The 17,922-nt window shown below is 47.8% G+C and overlaps 6 protein-coding genes across 6 annotated transcripts; 4 read left to right on the plus strand and 2 right to left on the minus strand.

Annotated features, from left to right (window-relative positions):
* The first annotated feature begins 630 nt into the window (after positions 1–630).
* Positions 631–2,424, plus strand: EV420DRAFT_87329 (uncharacterized protein). The gene is made up of 8 exons (XM_060483822.1): positions 631–661; positions 711–1,137; positions 1,190–1,232; positions 1,291–1,504; positions 1,570–1,672; positions 1,737–1,893; positions 1,953–2,067; positions 2,121–2,424. The coding sequence occupies exons 2-8, from the start codon at positions 1,077–1,079 to the stop codon at positions 2,214–2,216; spliced, it is 789 nt and encodes a 262-aa protein (XP_060339848.1). The 5' UTR covers positions 631–661; positions 711–1,076; the 3' UTR covers positions 2,217–2,424.
* A 1,369-nt stretch (positions 2,425–3,793) lies between these two features.
* EV420DRAFT_1662997 (uncharacterized protein) lies at positions 3,794–5,568 on the minus strand (the record flags this gene model as incomplete). Its single annotated transcript, XM_060478941.1, has 8 exons — positions 5,066–5,568; positions 4,817–5,021; positions 4,662–4,764; positions 4,446–4,602; positions 4,264–4,381; positions 4,135–4,209; positions 3,862–4,084; positions 3,794–3,813 (listed from the first exon to the last, which is right to left on the minus strand). The coding sequence occupies exons 1-8, from the start codon at positions 5,218–5,220 to the stop codon at positions 3,794–3,796; spliced, it is 1,056 nt and encodes a 351-aa protein (XP_060339849.1). The 5' UTR covers positions 5,221–5,568.
* A 1,979-nt stretch (positions 5,569–7,547) lies between these two features.
* On the plus strand, positions 7,548–9,029 carry EV420DRAFT_87420 (PUA-like domain-containing protein). Its single transcript, XM_060483826.1, has 8 exons — positions 7,548–7,936; positions 7,988–8,125; positions 8,172–8,216; positions 8,269–8,285; positions 8,335–8,405; positions 8,450–8,526; positions 8,574–8,661; positions 8,711–9,029. The coding sequence occupies exons 1-8, from the start codon at positions 7,689–7,691 to the stop codon at positions 8,996–8,998; spliced, it is 972 nt and encodes a 323-aa protein (XP_060339850.1). The 5' UTR covers positions 7,548–7,688; the 3' UTR covers positions 8,999–9,029.
* Positions 9,030–9,600: 571 nt separating this feature from the next.
* On the minus strand, positions 9,601–11,387 carry EV420DRAFT_87534 (uncharacterized protein). Its single transcript, XM_060483833.1, has 7 exons — positions 10,918–11,387; positions 10,763–10,865; positions 10,547–10,703; positions 10,383–10,497; positions 10,254–10,328; positions 9,978–10,203; positions 9,601–9,929 (listed from the first exon to the last, which is right to left on the minus strand). The coding sequence occupies exons 1-7, from the start codon at positions 11,086–11,088 to the stop codon at positions 9,910–9,912; spliced, it is 867 nt and encodes a 288-aa protein (XP_060339851.1). The 5' UTR covers positions 11,089–11,387; the 3' UTR covers positions 9,601–9,909.
* Positions 11,388–13,701: 2,314 nt separating this feature from the next.
* Positions 13,702–15,327, plus strand: EV420DRAFT_1757688 (PUA-like domain-containing protein; the record flags this gene model as incomplete). Its single annotated transcript, XM_060480518.1, has 9 exons — positions 13,702–13,805; positions 13,915–14,050; positions 14,097–14,105; positions 14,170–14,210; positions 14,263–14,329; positions 14,374–14,450; positions 14,498–14,585; positions 14,635–14,825; positions 14,874–15,327. The coding sequence occupies 9 exons, from the start codon at positions 13,702–13,704 to the stop codon at positions 15,325–15,327; spliced, it is 1,167 nt and encodes a 388-aa protein (XP_060339852.1).
* A 948-nt stretch (positions 15,328–16,275) lies between these two features.
* On the plus strand, positions 16,276–17,169 carry EV420DRAFT_87418 (uncharacterized protein). The gene is made up of 4 exons (XM_060483825.1): positions 16,276–16,427; positions 16,483–16,616; positions 16,675–16,846; positions 16,895–17,169. Exons 1-4 carry the CDS (start codon positions 16,396–16,398, stop codon positions 16,941–16,943), a joined length of 387 nt encoding a protein of 128 aa, XP_060339853.1. The 5' UTR covers positions 16,276–16,395; the 3' UTR covers positions 16,944–17,169.
* The last annotated feature ends 753 nt before the right edge of the window (positions 17,170–17,922 follow it).

Here is a 17,922-nt window from a genome sequence, read left to right on the forward strand (position 1 = left end):
GGCATGTCGAATGCGCATTCTGGTTAAAGCTGGAGGGTCGACGTTCCAACCCAGTTGGCTAGAGTATACTTGGATAGAATGCTGCGAGGTTTGGCGTCGTCGATGTCATCCCTTACTACGCAATGATTGTCAAACAAGCCACTTACCAGCGGTCCAAGACGTTCTCCATTTATTTCACTGCACACGACTTCACTGCAGGTTAGAACTGATCGGACATAATATACTGCGGTAATACTGACTGATTATTTCGCTGTTAACGCTTCTGCATTAAGAATGATATGGACCCACATGGTGTATTAAATTACCGGGTGGGTCTATAAAACGGCTGTGAAGATTTGCTATTCATCGTAGACTCTGCCGATATCGGAACATCTGGGAGGAGCTTGATAGGCATCATCTGTGAACTCCGGTCTAGGAGAACCGTACTCTGGATTCGGTATATCATGGCAGCGTGGGTTGAGCGTGGGTGAGATTCCTGATGCCGTAGAACCTTTCCTCGACAATGGCACAGGTGACAAACTTTGTTCTCATCTCAATTGAAAACATGTTGATCTCCTGGACTCTCGGAATGCTTGTGACCTGTCTTTGGTTCCTATCCCTTCATCGGCGTATATGAGGATTGCAAAAGAATAGGCTCTTTTGAAGGATTAAGTTCATCATAGTCAGGCCCGTCTCCTCTAAAATAAATATTGCGATCTGATAGATATAAGACGCAGTTTATAGCGAGCAACGTTCAAAAGTAAATTCTTCCTCTTACTTCGTTCCGATGGAGTATACCTCGAGGATCTCAATGCGAGCGTGGGGACCTTTCTACAAACGGACATCTACTGTAGTGCGGGAAAACACTGCCTTCTCCTCCTCAAAGGATGATCTCGACAGAGCTTCTCAGTGATGCTGTCATCTCTTGTTGATGATAGATGGAGTCAGACGTCCGGAGTCTGTCTAGCTCAAACCATAAGATAAGAGCATGGTCCATCTTCTTTTCATCGAGAACGCCTGCGCCGCCATCTCTTAGACTGGTGCTCAATACGGCGGGACTCTTCTCTCGCTGGGCACACTAGTCGATCACGAGCAAAATGGCATTATCTATCTCTGACGCACTATTCACCGCCGTAGTAGTGGAGATCCTTTTATATGGTGTGTCTTTTCATTGACCTAAATGAGGACATTTCATAAAACGCGTTCACAGGAATGTACACTTGCCTCTTTCTAGCATCGACGTACCTTTTAATGTGGGTTGACTTGCGTACTTCAGGAGTGTTTCGTTCTCGCTGAATATTGTCTCTATAGATTCAAAAGGGAGAAATCCAAAGTGATCATCGTCATGACAATCTTGAATGTGATCATGTGGTCCGTGTCGACGACTCATGCCATAATAATCATCGTCAAAATACGCCAGATATATCTCCAGGGAGCCGGCTCGGAGAATGGAGATGATGTTATACGTGTTGTGAATAACACATCCCCAGGACTCTATTCACTCTTAGGGCTAGAAACTATCAATGTATGTCACGGTTCTCAAAACTACTAATTATTGAACTGACTTTGTGTTGTGTTACCCTCTGACAGTTCTTTATTGGGGATGTAATCGTGTCATGGAGGGCATGGGTACTTTGTAACCGTAACAAATGGATACTCTTCGTGTCTTCAGCCTTGACGTTAGCTTTATTCGGTGAGGTAATTTACCTCTGACCGTGTCATGGCCTGAATGCTGACTCTCGAGCCAACTTCACAAGCAACTGCTATGGCTTCGCTGCTGTATACAATCGGCAGCGTACCCCTGCCAACTGCTACTTCTGATAAATCATTTAAAAGCACCCGGGGGACCATCGCCATGGTATTGACGCTGTTGATAAATATATGGGCCACGTCTGTGATCGCTTATCGTACCTGGTGAGTTTTTTGTTTCTTTTAATGACTTCCATCGCTTTACCCAGCTTGACGCCATTCAGGGCTCACCATCGATCAATTCGCACCCTGATTGGTTCATCCTTCATTCGGTTTTGCAAGCAGCACGGCATTCTTTCATTGATGATCGAATCGGGCATATTTTACTGCTGTACATGGGTGTGTATATATCCCGCATGATACCTGGTAGTGCTCTAAATGACAGCCAACAGTTTGCTACTGTCATTCTTCAAAGTGTCTCTGCAAGCAACGGAATATATATCTTGTTCTGCATGCTTTCCCAGCTCACGGTGGGATTCTTCAACTAATGACTGGGACACCTTGTCCTCATAACTCTTATAGGCTATCTACCCTACCCTGATCATCACTCTCGTCTGCTTAAAATCGACGCTTGATATTACTATGCAAAGTTCTGAACAGATAACTCGATCCCTGCAATTTACCACAGCCTCCGGATCTTCAAACCGTCCTTCTATGCTTGCTCCACGGTCAGAGGTTGAAGTAGCGACAACGACATCTGGTTCCTACAATAATATTTCACGTAACGGGATTAATAGCCCTCTGAACGAGGATAGGACTCGGTCTGTATTATTCGGTGAGTCCTTGATGAACCTCCGGTGGAAAGTTTCATTCATTCTGTGTAGACAACCTGCCATCTCAAACGAACCCAAGGATATCTTTAACACGATTTGGTCCCGAATCGTGTTAAAGATCAAGCTAGCAAGTACGAGGCAGAAGCAGGTAAAAAATGCCATCAATTGAGTGTTTGAGATATGCGGTATTCATGTATGAAATACAAATTCGCAATGTCCACGATGCGAGATGAAACCCTGCTGTCGATCACTGAGGGCTATCGACGTGGCAATTCCGTGTACCTGGAGAGAACGTGCATCTTCACGAAGAGATGGACGCGCTTTGATGGCTCAGATCCAGATTGAGCTACCATCAAGGCATGCATCGATGTGATGCCACGTCTTCCGGCACGTCTTCGCACACTCTTCCTTCCAATTGGCAGCAAATCGCCGTGAACCAATCGTATCCCACGCGTTGTATTCGACAGCGGTGCTCCCATGTCACCTGTTTCTACGGTCAAAGTGGAGCACCAGAAGGAAAATTACTGTGACGATACTCTGCAGTACCCAGTCAAATTGGAAAGCCCCTCCTCCGTCCCTCTCTTGCCGTACCCTGAGTGCTCGGACGTCAAGATCATCGGGCCTCCCAGCGCTCAGGATGGCAAGACTGAATAGACGTCACCACTTCCACACTACACACATCGGCCAAGCATCCCAAGCCAACTCCGCGCACCCGCGTCAAAGCCGAGTCCCCTCTCCCGCCACTGTGCGCAAGAGATCGGGAAGCACCCTCGGCGATCCGCTTCCCTGCAAACGCCAGAAACTGTCCAATGCTCCTCTCGTCAAAGCCGAATCCCTACCACCCTTCCGCGGGAGATCAGGTGTCAGTCTTTCTGAGCGTGGTCCTCACAAGAGGAAGGATAGCGATATGGAGGATTGTGGGCCGTATATTTCAATATTTAAGGGTTCGCAAATGGCGACATGATTCCTTTAATCCGTCAAGTGATTTGTCGGGGGGGGCTGTTGGAAAAGAGGCGAGGACAATAGTGCAAGAGACAACGATGAATATAGCTAACAAACAGCGAAGTTGATGCCTCAACATCGGTAAGTGTAAATTATCGGCACAGAATGGGAGGTCCATATGGGGGAGGCGGTACCGTTAGTCGCAATGCGCGCGCTGCACGGCAAGGAAGTGATGGATTCGATTACTGGCACAATGGTTCGTACTCTGTACAAAGCATATAATAAAGTTAATTCGAGGTGTTATATCTGCTAAATTTTGCATGCCGAATCCGGAATATGGGCGAATTCAATCAGCATAACGTCGTTGAATCTACAGAATGATGAACACAGTGTCCCTTATAACTCGGTTCAAACTCACCCTTTACATCCTGAGACTTGAGGCTATCGACCGGGAAGGACTCAATATTCTCACTGGAGACGTACACTGCCGTCTCCACCGCAACACTTAGTGGTGAGGTGTGCAATGATAGAGGTCTCGGGCTCGTGGATGGCTGCCTGCATGTCTGCTCAACGCTTTGTATGGCTATGTCAAGCGTGGATCTCAGGGAGACAAGGATGATAATTAGGGTTGGATAGATGGCCTATAATGAGATAAGTATGAGGCACCGAACGGGAAAGATATAAGTCCTACAGTAAGCTGGGACAAGACATCCAACATAAGGGTTATTCCATTATTGGTAGCGACAAATAGAATGATTGTAGCAATCTGTTGACGAGATTCATATTCTTGAAGCATTGGAATACTAAGACACTTGCTCACCCATGTGCAGCAATAAAAGACGCCAGACTCAATCAAGAGTGTAAGAATCCCATTCTGTTTGCAAAAATGAGATATCACAGATTCACCGGTCAGGGAGCGAAGTAATCGGTGATGAGTCCTATCATACATACTTCTAGTTAGAGGGGACTCAGATGCTTTGAAAAGGAGATTGAAGAGCTCACCATCCACGATAGACGATCAAGGATGTGGCAAAGAGATTGGTCATTGTTGTCAGTGCCATAGCCGCGATTCCCCAGGTGGATAGCTTTGGGTCGTCGAACAGATTATCCAGTGTTATGGGGGAGATGCTCAACGCATATGCCACATTGGCGATTGTCACTAATACCCCACACTGCTCAGCAAAGTACAATATAGAAGACGAGCAAATTCATGCTTACCGCCTGTGCCCAGAAGCAAGAACGAAGACACGACAAGGATCCAGCGTCTTTGATTCCACAAGAGCCATGCTCTCCATATTACCACACCGTCCCCGATCACAATCTGGTATGTCAGTGTTGTAAATCGAGTTTTCAGGATTAGACAATTTACATACATTGATGCCTTCTAACGCTAACTGCAAGTATATCTCTGGTGTAGCATACTCATCGAAAACTGTAACGTTTTCAATGCCATTTTGTCGGAGAAATCTCACGGTGTTAATGCCCATGTTCAGGCCGACGTTAGTGGTTACGACGGACCACATGATGATGTTCAAGATTGTCATTACAACGATGACCTTGGATCTCTTCCTCCGGAATCTACAGAGGTCAGGTCATGATTTTTCAAGTTTAAGTAAACCTACATTAACAGATATAATGCTTCTAGGAAGAGGCAGGTATACATTCCTATCATTTTATTTAGTAGCATCCGACTGGTAGGATTGAGGAAAGTCTCGTCATATAACAGCATCTGAAGCAGAATAGAGATGAAAACCAGGTCTGATATGGGCATTGCCATTGAATTGTGCAGGTGGATAACTTGAAATGTGTGGACGATAAGAGCCCAGGGATACACCAAAACGGCGATGAAAGGCCTCTGCTAGAGGATGAACCAGGATGGTATAAATACATATCTTCGAATGCCTCCTGCTGTTTCAGATCTTGGAAGAATAACAGCGATGATTGACATCGCCAGCAATTGCAGCCAGTCATGATGATCGAATATTTAGATTGAACCTTGAGTCTATCTGGGCACGATCTTGTCGCACAGGAAGCCTAAAGAACTTTTTTAGAAGCAGAGCAGACGCTGCCAGACGCGAGGCTAGACGAAAATGAGGAAGTGAAGTATGTGCGAGGAGCCTCACACAGCCACAACCCAGCTTTCGGGACCGCAACTGGTTATCTAAGTAAATCTCCGTTCTTTGTTCTTTCACCACATGGTGCTAGTGTAACACTGCTTTCAGGTATCGTGCGTCAGTTCTGACGCATGCAAATGAGCGAATGGCAAGAATACCACACAGGAAAAGCCTGGTTCTACGGTTTTACTCATGGTGATGCTCAAAAAGGCTGAGGTGTCGGTCGAAATAAAGCACGATACTAGTGCTTGACAGTGTTAATCTCACTCACACTTGGAGCTGCTATCATTGTCCCAGCTGATATCTACATCAAGGAAGGTGATTCTCGGGCGGTGGTATGATACACATTGTGTGATCATCCTGACGAGATTCCCCCAACCAAGTCGAAGATTCATGGCAATCTGCGGTGGCCACAAGGTCGAATCAGAACCATCGTCAGCAGGGAACACCTTCGGGTCTTCTAAATGGAGCCACGACGACATGCGCCAAAGCAGGACTACTACCCATTCTGATGAAATTCCAAGCCTGTAGTTCTTGTATTACGAGGAGAATGATTGAGGAGGCGAACGAATACAAGAGAAGAGATGACTCAGAGAACGAAATGTGCGCAGGATGTGAGACCTCCAGAGAAGGAGAAGCCCCATGCACAAATGAGGTTCTAAGTGTGGATCTAAGCATAGTGAAATTTCCTACCGGCGCACAGGTACGCCCTCAGATTTACCATCGCAAGTTGAGGGCATATCCATAGTATGCGCTCATCTGTAGCAAGGGTGAGCAGCATATTCAGTAAACGAGACGTTGAAGTCGCACCACAGCACCCGTTAATCAATCCCTGACCATTGAAAGTAGGTAATAGCACCCATAACGAAGCTGGAAACGTTGAGGTGGAATGCTTGACTGCAGAGGATGGTGACGAGGCAATTAAAGCATCAAGATCAAAGGCCATCAACGCCAGGGCACGCGTTCAGACACGTATGACCATGCGCTTGAGCCAGGTTCTCATGAAGAGACTTGATGTCGCCAAGTGGAATCGATGAGCCTCAAGGAGAACCGTACCCCTCCCATCACTCTGGGTACGGACAAAAAAGCCCGAGCCTTGGAGCTAAGAAGGTTCTGGAATTCAGAGGTGGGCAGTGTGGAGGAAATAGCTGACCCTGCTGCAGATCATCGAGATTGCGGGGCATCAACACAGCAATTCCATCACCGAAATGCGCACGCGAGTTGCTTATATGGCTCTAGAATGAGCAACCATCGAGGAAGGCGTGTCTCCGAGTCCATGTCGAACACAAGTAAATAGGAAGAAGATTCAGACGCGACTGACGAGTCGGTGGCTACCAAGAGTCATCTCCTTCTCGAGGTTGTTGGCCTGAGTTCTGGCAATGACGAAGTTGACCTAGGATGAATGATGAGGAAGGGTGATCTTGGTCTGCCTGCTCCATGTGTAAAAAGGAATGCGATGAGGTTCAAAAACTGTGGTGAAACTTTTCCGAGCTGGGTGATGGACTATTGTTGGGTTTAGCTCCTCATGTATCCGAGTCATGTTCAAGTGTCGATCCCTTGCCTTGTCTCCTTGCTCAATCACGATACCGTCCTTCGGAGAGGAATGGAATGGCGCTTAGCATGAAGAAACTCGCCCGGGAAGAGATGCGAGCATGTTGTTCGGCTCGTGTAAGGTTTCTATCCATGATGCGCTTTGTCAGGGTTTGTTGAAAGAGAGGCGTGTCAAAGGAAACCGCGGAGTAAAGAAGACAACCATGAACATACGGAACTTGGTTCCTCGATATTGGCAAGTGTAAATTTCCGATCCAGAATGGGTCGGACAACAGCATCCGCAAAAGTCTCCAAGCTGAGAGTGCCGACATTGCTGCGAAACCTTAACCGACTATCCACGGTAGGGGTAAGTAGCGCGTTCAATGACCGGGAGGTTAGAGCCGTACGTACACATTTAGCTGAAACGATAACAGCACCCAAAAGTGCTAGTGAGAGTTCAAACGCGGAGGAAATAGTCGGCCCTGCATGTGCCGATCATCAGCACCGCTCTCATCAACCCCATCACAAGGACGCGCGTTCCTCACGACATGTGCTACTACCTCCGTACAAGTTCTTCGTTCTTCGCGAAAAGTCTTGCAAGATGTCGACGCGGCAACGGATAAAGGCAAAGGTCAACCCAATTAGGGGCACAGCTTACCTATATATAGGTCGCGTATCTCTCTTTTTTTCCCTCTTCCACCACCCCAACATGTACACCGACGAATCATTCAGAATCAAGACAAAACGCAAATACGGAAAAGCCGAACGGCAGATCGTCACAGATAACAGGAATCTGGATGTGGTGAAACCCAAGGAACGAGAAAGGTGCAGGACACCCATCGTCAACCCGTATGTGTATCACTCTTTCTTTGTGGGTCGCGCTGACCATGGTTTGCTCAGAGGCACACTTGGAGAGATCAATGGACAGCCTGTGGGTACGTGGTACATGAACAGGGCTTTGCTTTTGGAAGCGGGGATGCATGGGGGCATCCGAAGGGGGATCTACTCGTTCAAAGGGAGTGTGCGGTCTGTCGTATTGTAAGTGAAAGGCGATGTTGGTTTTTTCTTGCTAACATTGTCGCAGGTCGGATGGGTATGAAGAGTTCAACAAAGACAAGGGCAATAGAATGTATGTGGTTCTTATTCCCGTCGTCGAGTCCCGCCTAATGTTTTCTTTGCAGCCGGCTGTGCGGGGAAGGTTCGTTACGTCGCCTGTCTGTGTTTTCTAAATATTGATTGAGTGTTAGGCGGGAGAAGCAAGGACGGGAAGATGCAAGTCAAGGACCAAGAGTACACCCACGGAAACAGAGCTCTGCAGGTATGTGCTCTTTCATCCTCATGTCCTCCTCTGATGTCCCTTAGAACACGATGCAGTCGGGCCAACCTGTACGTGTTATTCGGGGATACAAACTTGACTCCAAGCACGCCCCAAGAAATGAGTACGTCCACCGTTCTCTTTGCATACCAACGACTGACTTGTAGTCAGGTTCCGCTACGACGGTTTGTACAGAGTAACAGGATGTTATGAGAGACGAGACGAAAATGGGTATAAGATCATTTTATTCAAGCTGGAGGTGCGAAACAAGCGTTCTATTGCTCTACAATGGCTGAATCAATATGCAGCGACTTCCTGGTCAACTCCCCATCGGAACTCAAGACAAATTCTGGGCGTACCCCGACTCCAATGCTCCTGCCAAGATGCCTGAACTGTCTCCATCCAAGAAGACCGAGTCGACGTCCCTCTTCCCACCTCGACCCAAGCTCCCTTCCTTCAACAAGTCCAGTACGTCCTCACACACCCTTCCATCCAATTGGCAGAAAGTCGCCGTGAACGAATCATATCCTGCGCGTTTGTATTCCGACAGCGGTGCTCCCATGTCGCCTGGCTCTGCAGCCAAAGTGGAGCACTAGAAAGAGAACTATTGCAATGATATTCTGCAGTATCCTGAATGCGACGTCAAGGATATCAGGCCTCAGGATAACATGGCTAAATCGACATTGCTCGCTGTTTCCATCCCTACATCTCGCATCTTAGCTAAACATCCCACCCCGCTCCTGTGCGTCCGCGTCAAAGCCAAGTCTCCACCTCCCATTGTGGTGCACAAGAGATCGGGGAGCACCCTCGGCGATCTGCATCCCCGCAAGCGCCAGAAACTGTCCAACACTCCGCTTGTTAAAGCTGAATCCCCGCCACCCTTCTGCATGAGATCGGGTGGCAGTCTTTGTTGCAGGGAACGAGGCTAGGAAAAGGCAGAGAGAAGGAAGGAAGACAGAGAGAGAGAGAAAAGCTCAGACACAGACACGAACACGCAGATGATGGTTGATTGTACAGTACAGCGGAGCTACATGATCATGTTTGTACCTATTGACTACGGATGACTTCGGCATATCGCAACAGTCTTTCTGAGCGTGGTCCTCGGAAGAGGAAGGATAGCGATATGGAGGATTGTGGGCCATATATTTCAATATTTAAGGGTTCGCAAATGGCGACATGATTCCTTTTATCCATCAAGTGATTTGTTGGGGGGTTGTTGGAAAAGAGGCAAGGACAATAGTGCAGGAGACAACGATGAATACAGTTAACAAACAGCGAAGTTGATTCCTTGACATCGGTAAGTGTAAATTCTCAGCACAGAATGGGAGGTTGATACGGGGGAGGATACCAATGGTCACAATGCGCGTGCTGCATGGTAAGGAAGTGATGGATTCGATTACTGGCACAATAGTTCGTACTATGTACAAAGCATATTTGAATAAGGTTAATTCGAGATGTTATATCTGCTAAGTTTTGCATGCTGAATCCGGAATATGGGCAAATTCAATCAGCATAGCGTCGTTGAATCTACAAAAGGATGAACACAGCATCCCTTATAACTCGGTTCAAACTCACCCTTTATATCCTGAGATTTGAGGCTATCGACCGGGAAGGACTCAATATTCTCACTGGAGACATACACTGCCGTCTCCACTGCAATGCTTAATGGTGCGGTGTGCATTGCTAGAGGTCTCGGGCTTATGGTGGATGGCTGCCAGCATGTCTGCTCAAAATTTTGTATGGCTACATCAAGCGTGGATCTCGGGGAGACAAGGATGATAATTAGAGTAGGATAGATGGCCTATAATGAGATGAGTATAAAGCACTGAAGAGGAAAGACATAGTTCCTACCGTAAGCTGGGACAGGACATCCAACATAAGATTTATTCCATAGTTGGTAGCGACAAAAATAATGATTGTAGCAAGCTGTTGAAAGGGTTCACATTCTTAGAGCCTTGGACCACAAAGAAAGTCGCTCACCCATGTGCCACAATAAAACACGCCAGACTCAATCAAGAGTGCGAGAATCCCATTCTGTTTGCAAAACTGAGATATGACAGATCCGCCGGCCGAGCGAAGTAATCGGTGATGAATCCTACTTATGGTTAGAGTGGACACTTTGAAGGGGAGATTGAAGAGCTCACCATGCACGATAGACGATCAAGGATGTGGCAAAGAGATCGGTCATAGTTGTCAGTGTCATAGCAGCGATTCCCCAGGTGGATAGCCTTGGGTCGTCGAACAGGTTATTCAGTGGTACGGGGGAGATGCTCAATGCATATGTCACGTTGGCGACTGTCACTAATATACCACACTGCTCAGCAATGTACGAAGTAAAATGCAAACACTTTTGTGCTTACCACCTGTTCCCAGAAGCAAGAATGAAGACACAACAAGGACCCATCGTCTTTGATTCCACAAGATCCACGTTCTCCATATTACCACACCGTCCCCGATTATAATCTGGTATGTCAGTATTATAAATTGAGTTTTGAGGATTAGGCAATATACATACATTTATGCCTTCTAACGCTAACTGCAAGTATATCTCCGGCGTGGCATACTCATCGAAAACTGTAATGTTTTCAGCGCCATCTTGTCGGAGAAATCTCACAGCATTCTTGTCCAAGCTCAGGCCGGCATTGGTGGTTACGACAGACCACATGATGATGTTCAAGATTATCATTACAACAGATCATGCAAAACACAACCAATGTCTAATAGAACCCACCACCGAACCAACCCCAAATCCGGAAGTCGATTACCAAAGTTCGAAAAAAAGTGTAGATGTGACGTGTCTTTAGCAGGGAAGAAAGTCAATCGCCCGAGAAACGTAGCAAGATCAAAAGTCAGTGACCCTGCTGTCGATCATCGACGAAGGGCCATCAACATGGCAATCCCATCACCAGGAGACGCGTACCTGAAGAACGTGCGTCTTCAGGAAGAAGATGGACGTGCTTTGATGACTTGGCTCTGGGTCGAGCGATCATCAAGGATCTATAGAAGAGCATGTCCTCCAGTATGAGGAACTGAACCTTAAAGGTCTGGAAGCGAGAGAGGCAAGCGTCGGACATAGCGACATCCTCAGCTTGCTCCCCATTTACAAAGCTCTCTTCGATATAAAGAGCTGGTACGAACTCTGAACAGGACCCAAACATCGACGAGTTCGGCGTGCGATAGACTGTTGACTTGGGTTCAAGCGTCGGTCCTTGTAAGGGGCATTTGCACTTTTCTCCTTTGTCGATTACTTCAGCGAGAAGAGGAGTGGAATGATAATGCTATATGCTACCCTTGGCGTGAGGATAGATCGAGTTGGCATGGAAAGGAGGAGGTTGAGCCTGTCATTTGGAGAAGGAACCCTGGCGTAAGATGTGTATCCATCTTCCAAAAGGCGCGAGTCCTAGGCGAGGGTGCAAGAGATAGGCAAGTTCGTTCGCAAACGTTAGCTGAACGAAGCTCGTGCAGGGCTTGTGACGCGGGATGGTCTTGAAGAACAAGAGTATATCCAATAAGGGAATTCGGCCTACCCTCGACAAAGGGGTAAGCCTTGATGGAGACCTTGTGTACGAGTGCAGGTAACAGAAAACACGGAAGGAAGAAGATAATGATGACTCCAACAATCGACGAGCCTGAGCCAGGCCCTGAATCCTCGGTTTGTGATAGGGGGTCAGGGTACTGTTGTGGAATCTGCATTATCGACGAAATGAGCATCGTTTATTGGATCAAACAGGAGCGAGTAGATACCATCGCAAGTTGAGGGCATATCCATAGTATGCGCTCATCTGGAGCAAGGGTGAGCAGAATATTCAATAAACAGAGACGTCGAAGTCGCACCACAGCGCCCGTTATTCAATTCCTGACCATGGCAATAGCACCCGTAACGAAGCTGGAAACGTTGAGGTGGAATGCTTGACTGCAGAGGATGGTGACGTGGCTATCAAAGCATCAAGACTAAAGGCCATCAACGTCAGGGCACGCGTTCAGACACGTATGACCATGCGCTTGAGCCAGGTTTTCATGCATGAAGAGACTTGATGTCGCCAAGTGGAATCGATGAGCCTCGAGGAGAACCGTACCCCTCCCATCACTCTGGATACGGACGAAAAAGCCCGAGCCTTGGAGCTAAGAAAGTTCTGGAATTGAAAGTGGGCAGTGTGTGCGCGGAGGAAATAGTCGACCTCGCTGCAGATCATCGATTTTGCGGAGCATCAACACAGCAATTCCATCACCGAAATGCGTGTTCAACAGGAACGTGCGCAAGCTGGTCACATGGTTCAACCATCGAGGAAAGTATGTCCTCTAATATCCGAGTGCATGTTGAACACAAGCAAACCGAGCCTTAGACTCGGAGTACAGGGAAGAAGAGTCAGATCTATGCGAATGACAAGTCGGTGGCTACCAAGAGTCATCTCCTTCTCAAGGTTGTTGACCTAGGATGAATGATGAGGAAGGGTAATCTTGGACCGCCTGCTCCACGTGTACTAAAAGGGAATGCGACGAGGTTCAAAAACTGTGGCGAAAAATTTCCGAGCTGGGTGATGGACTGTTGATATTGGGTTTAGCTCCGAGTCATGTTCAAGTGTCGATCCTTTGCCTTGTCTCCTTGCTCAATCACGATACCGTCTTTCGGAGAGGAATGGAATGGCGCTTAGCATGAAGAAACTCGCCCGGGAAGAGGTGCGAGCATGTTGTTCTGCTCGTGTAAGGTTTCTATCCATGATGCACTTTGTCAGGGTTTGTTGAAAGAGATGCATTCCAAAGAAAACCATGGAAGAAATAAGACGACAATAAACACAGCGAGCTTGGTTCTTCGATACTGGCAAGTGCGTATGTCTCGGTCCAGAATGGGAGGTCAACAAAGGAGAGGGACGCAGCATCCGCAAAAGTCTCCAGGTTGAGAGTACCCTCCACTGATATTACTGCGAAACCTCATCTAACTATCTATGGCAAGAATAAGTAGTATGTTCAATAAACGGGAGGTTAAACCTGTACGTACGTGCACATTTAGCTGAAACGATAACAGCATCCAAAAGTGCTAGTGAGAGTTCAAGCGCGGAGGAAATAGTCGGCCCTGCGTGTGCCGATCATCAACACCGCTCTCATCAATCCATCACAAGGACATGCGTTCCTCACGACATGTACTACTACCTCCGAACAAGTTCTTCATTCTTCGCGAAAATTTTCCTTGGGAGATGTCGACGTGGCAACGGATAAAGGCAGAGGGCAACCCAATTAGGGGCACGGCTTACCTATATATAGGACGCGTATCTCTCTCTTTTTCCTCTTTCAACACACCAAGATGTACACCGACGAATCGTTTAGAATCAAGACAAAACGCAAATACGGAAAGGAAGAGCGGAAGATCGTCAAGGATCGCAGGAAGTTAGATGTCAAGGACTTGGAGTGAGAAGGATGCAGGACACCTATCGTCAATCCGTATGTGTCTCACGTTGTTACTAATAAAACTTCCTTCCTTCCTTCTTTGTGGATATGTTGATCATGTCTTGCGTAGAGGCACACTTGGAGAGATTGACGGACAATCTGTGGGTACGCGCTATGTGAACGGGTCGTTGCTTTTGGAAGCGGGGATGCATGGGGGCATCCGAAGGGGGATCTACTCGTTCAAAGGGAGCGCAGTCTGTTGTGCTGTGAGTGAAAGGCGATGTTAGTTTTTTGTTGCTGAGCTTGTTGCAGGTCGGATGGGTACGAGGGGTTCAACAAGGATAAGGGCAATAGAATGTACACAGTTCCTGCTCCCGTCGTCTAGTCCCGCCTAATATTTTCTTTGCAGCCGGGTGTGTGGAGAAGGTTCGTTGCACTACTGGTCCTTTTTTTCTAGGCGTTGATACGTGTTAGGCAGGCGAAGTCAGGATGGGAAGATGCAGGTGAAGGACCAAGCGTACACCCACGGAAACAGGGCTCTGCAGGTATGTGCTTCTTCACGTCCTTTTCCTTCTCTGATGCGTCTTAGAACACGATGCAAACAGGCCAGCCTATACGCGTTATTCGAGGATACAAACTCTATTCAAAGCACGCTCCAAGGAATGGGTACGTGCACCGTTCTCTTTGCGTAGCAACGATTGACTTGCGGTCAGGTTCCGCTACGACGGTTGGTACAGAGTAACGGGTTGCTATGAGAGACGAGATGAGAATGGATATAGGACCATTCTATTCAAGCTCGAGGTGCGAGACTAGCATGCTATTGCTCTACAATGGCTGAACCATCGCATAGCGACATCCTGGTCAACTCCCCATCGGAACTCAAGATAAATTTCGGGTGTACCCTGACTCCAATGCACCTGCCAAGACGCCCGAGCCATCTGAGCCAAAGAAGACCTCATCTACCCTCTTCCCACCCCGACCCAAGCTACCCTCCTTCAACAAGTCCAGCGCGTCCTCGCATACCCTTCCGTCTGATTGGCAGTAAATCGCCGTGAACCAATCATATCCCACACGTTTGTATTCCGATAGCGGTGCTCCCATGTTGCCTGTTCCTTCGGTCAAAGTAGAGCACCAGAAGGAGAACTACTGCAATGATATTCCGCAGTGCCCCGTCAAATCAAAAAACCCATCCTCCGTCCCTCTTTTGCAGTATCCTGAGTGCGACGTCAAGGTTATCAGGCCTTCCGGTCCTCAGGATAGTACGGCTGAATTGACGTCGCCCATTTCCACATCTATGCCTCATTCCTCTGCCAAACATCTCAGCCCGCCTCCGCATCAAAACCGAGTCCCCACCTCCTGCCTCGGTGTGCAAGAGATCAGGGAGCGCCCTCGACAATCCTCTTCCCCGCAAGTGCCGAAACTGTCCAACACCCCGCCTGTCAAAGCTGAATCTCGGCCACCCTTCTGTGAGAGGCTGGTTGGCAGTCTTTCTGAGAGTAGTCCTCGGAAGAGGAAGTATAGCAATATGGAGGATTGCGGATGAGATACGGTACACTGTATACCTATGCTTAACTTCTACCTATTATCCTCGAACATCCCGTATGCTACAATTCTAACCTTTTCTTACGCCTATGTTTACCTCACAAGACAATTTCGTCCCATTTGTGTGGCTGTGCACTCTTGATGATGAATCCCATGTTGCATCTTACCTTCCTTGTACACTCGCTCCTATGAACTTATAAAATGATCTGCCTCAGTTACAATAACATGATCACCTCATGATTTACTTCGATAATAGATCTGACCGTTTGGACGCGGATCCTTACGTGCACTGAGCAGCTCCACATCCACCTTTGCCCGATTCACGACCATCCTCCGAATGCAAGCTCCAGTCCTGGATCTCCATTCATGCCTCTGGGTGACCACTAGCATACAGCTCATAGCTCCTACGCTTCGATCCATTCCTCGAGGCTACCTCGACTTTCCTCCCACCTTATCGATTATTAGCTTGAAAGCTGAAACTAAAGCTTCGAAGAATCATGGACGCATAAAAACCTGCGGTTCCCCTCCTCTCAACCACGATGAGATACTGCACTTGCCTCTCCATCGGAATCGCTCTGGTGCCCATCATTGCCTGGGATTCCGGTCCCGGACTCGCTGGTGAGCAAGCCTAAATGCATCCAATTCCACCTGGATCTGATCTCGTACTAGGCGGACTTGTGGCTCTTGTACACATCTCACTCTGCAGGCAAGTACAGGTGTCATCGTGTACACACTTTCAGCGATCGTCAAAGGAATTACCGGTCATCGGGGCCACGGAAGGTGCTTATGCTGCTCAACTTTGACTTTGGTAGACGCTGCCGGCGTTTAAAGCACTGTGATCAAGACATTAGACTGCCAATTATCAAGGTATAGGTAACCCGGTTGGTCTCTACACGTTCAAGTTCTCTGTTGCTCGAGCTCTATTACCTCAAATCTCGTTCCATCCTCGCTTAATACCTAGACGCCGCTTGGTCAATACTCGACTGCGCGTGGACCGAAGGCCCCGGACATGCTTAAAAACCTCGCTCTACACACGAGGCCTCTAACTCTCTTGTCTTGAACTCTCATCATGGCACCTCAGACTCTTGCAAGCATCCTACCGTAAGTTCTCTCGCCTCTTGGATATATTCGCCTCCCCGACCATCCTATTATGCAGCCCGAAAGCGCCAAAACTCAAACGACGCACTTGCTACTTCATCATCGGTGGTGTAGTTGTCGGTGTCATCTTAGTAGCTGCCGTACCCCCCATTTTGAGCCTCATTGGCTTTGGTTCGGCAGGGCCTGTCGCTGGTAAGCATTCCTGACTCTGAGGTTTCCTATTAACGTCAGTTCTGATTTGACCTGGCAGGCTCGTTAGCAACTGTCCTCCATAGCGCCATCGGCAATGTTGTTGCTGGGAGCCCCTTCGCAATTGCACAATCTATAGGAATGGCAGGTATAGCCCCTGGTGTGTATGTAGCTGCAGGTGCCATCGGAGGAGCCGTGGGTTGGTTTGTGGATTTGCTTAGGACTTGGCTCAGGTGAGGTAGTCCCGGTGGCTGTAAGAACGTGCACTGATTGTCCTCAAGGCGAAGGAACCCGAAGGTTCAGGTTGAAGTGATTGATGTGAAGGCGTAGAATAATATCATCATGTTTTATGTTTTGCGTTTCGTCAGGACAATCTATGCTTTTATGCCCATACATTTCAAAAGCACGAGTTAATTTCTTGTTCTCTTGATTCGGTCACCGGTACATGTTGGAGATGAAAACAAAAGGATATGACTCATAGAATGAGCAGGGAGGAATATATCGGGCCATCATATCAGTACCGGATCTGCTGGAGGAGCATTGCACCAACTATGACAACCATGACGAAGATTCAGATGCCTGACAGACTTGTTCCGATAACATAGATTCCTCTACTCACATTACAAGATGTCCCGTAATCATTTTATTCGATCTGGTATCAGTGAGTATTGTGAATTGGTATACTGTACATGGTATCCTGAACACTCAATTGATGGATTATTTTTACCTGCTCCTACATTGTACTTGTGGGCTCGATCTTTAATGTGACTCTTCCGGACCAAATCATGCTAAAGATATCGTCGAGTTCGCTCCGGATCAAGTTGAGGGTATATCCATTGTACATGGTTTACTGAGGTTGCTGTGGAGCCATCTATGGTATGGATGAGTGATGTGTAAAATAAACGAGGCGTCGAAATCGTACCACAGCATCCATAACGAAACTCGAAATGTTTAGTGTAGAGTGTTTGACGGCACCAAGGCATCACAACCGAGGAGCCATCAAGACTCGGGCGTATCCAGACACGGATGACCACCTCCAGAACGCGTCCGAATCAGTTCTCCACGATAAGACTTAGTGTCACTCTGAGTGGAGTTGAAGACGAGAATCGCGCGGTGGGCAGTGTGGGTGTAGAGGAAATAGTCGGCCCTGTGTGTGCCGATCATCAGCACCGCTCTCATCAACCCATCACAAGGACGCGCGTTCCTCACGACATGTACTACTACCTCCGTACAAGTTCTTCGTTCTTCGCGAAATTTCTCCTTGGAGGATGTCGACGCGGCAACGGATAAAGGCAGAGGGCAACCCAAT

This window comes from Desarmillaria tabescens (genome assembly GCF_030435595.1).
Source record: "Desarmillaria tabescens strain CCBAS 213 chromosome Unknown EV420scaffold_1, whole genome shotgun sequence".
Classification (NCBI taxonomy): Eukaryota; Fungi; Basidiomycota; class Agaricomycetes; order Agaricales; family Physalacriaceae; genus Desarmillaria; species Desarmillaria tabescens.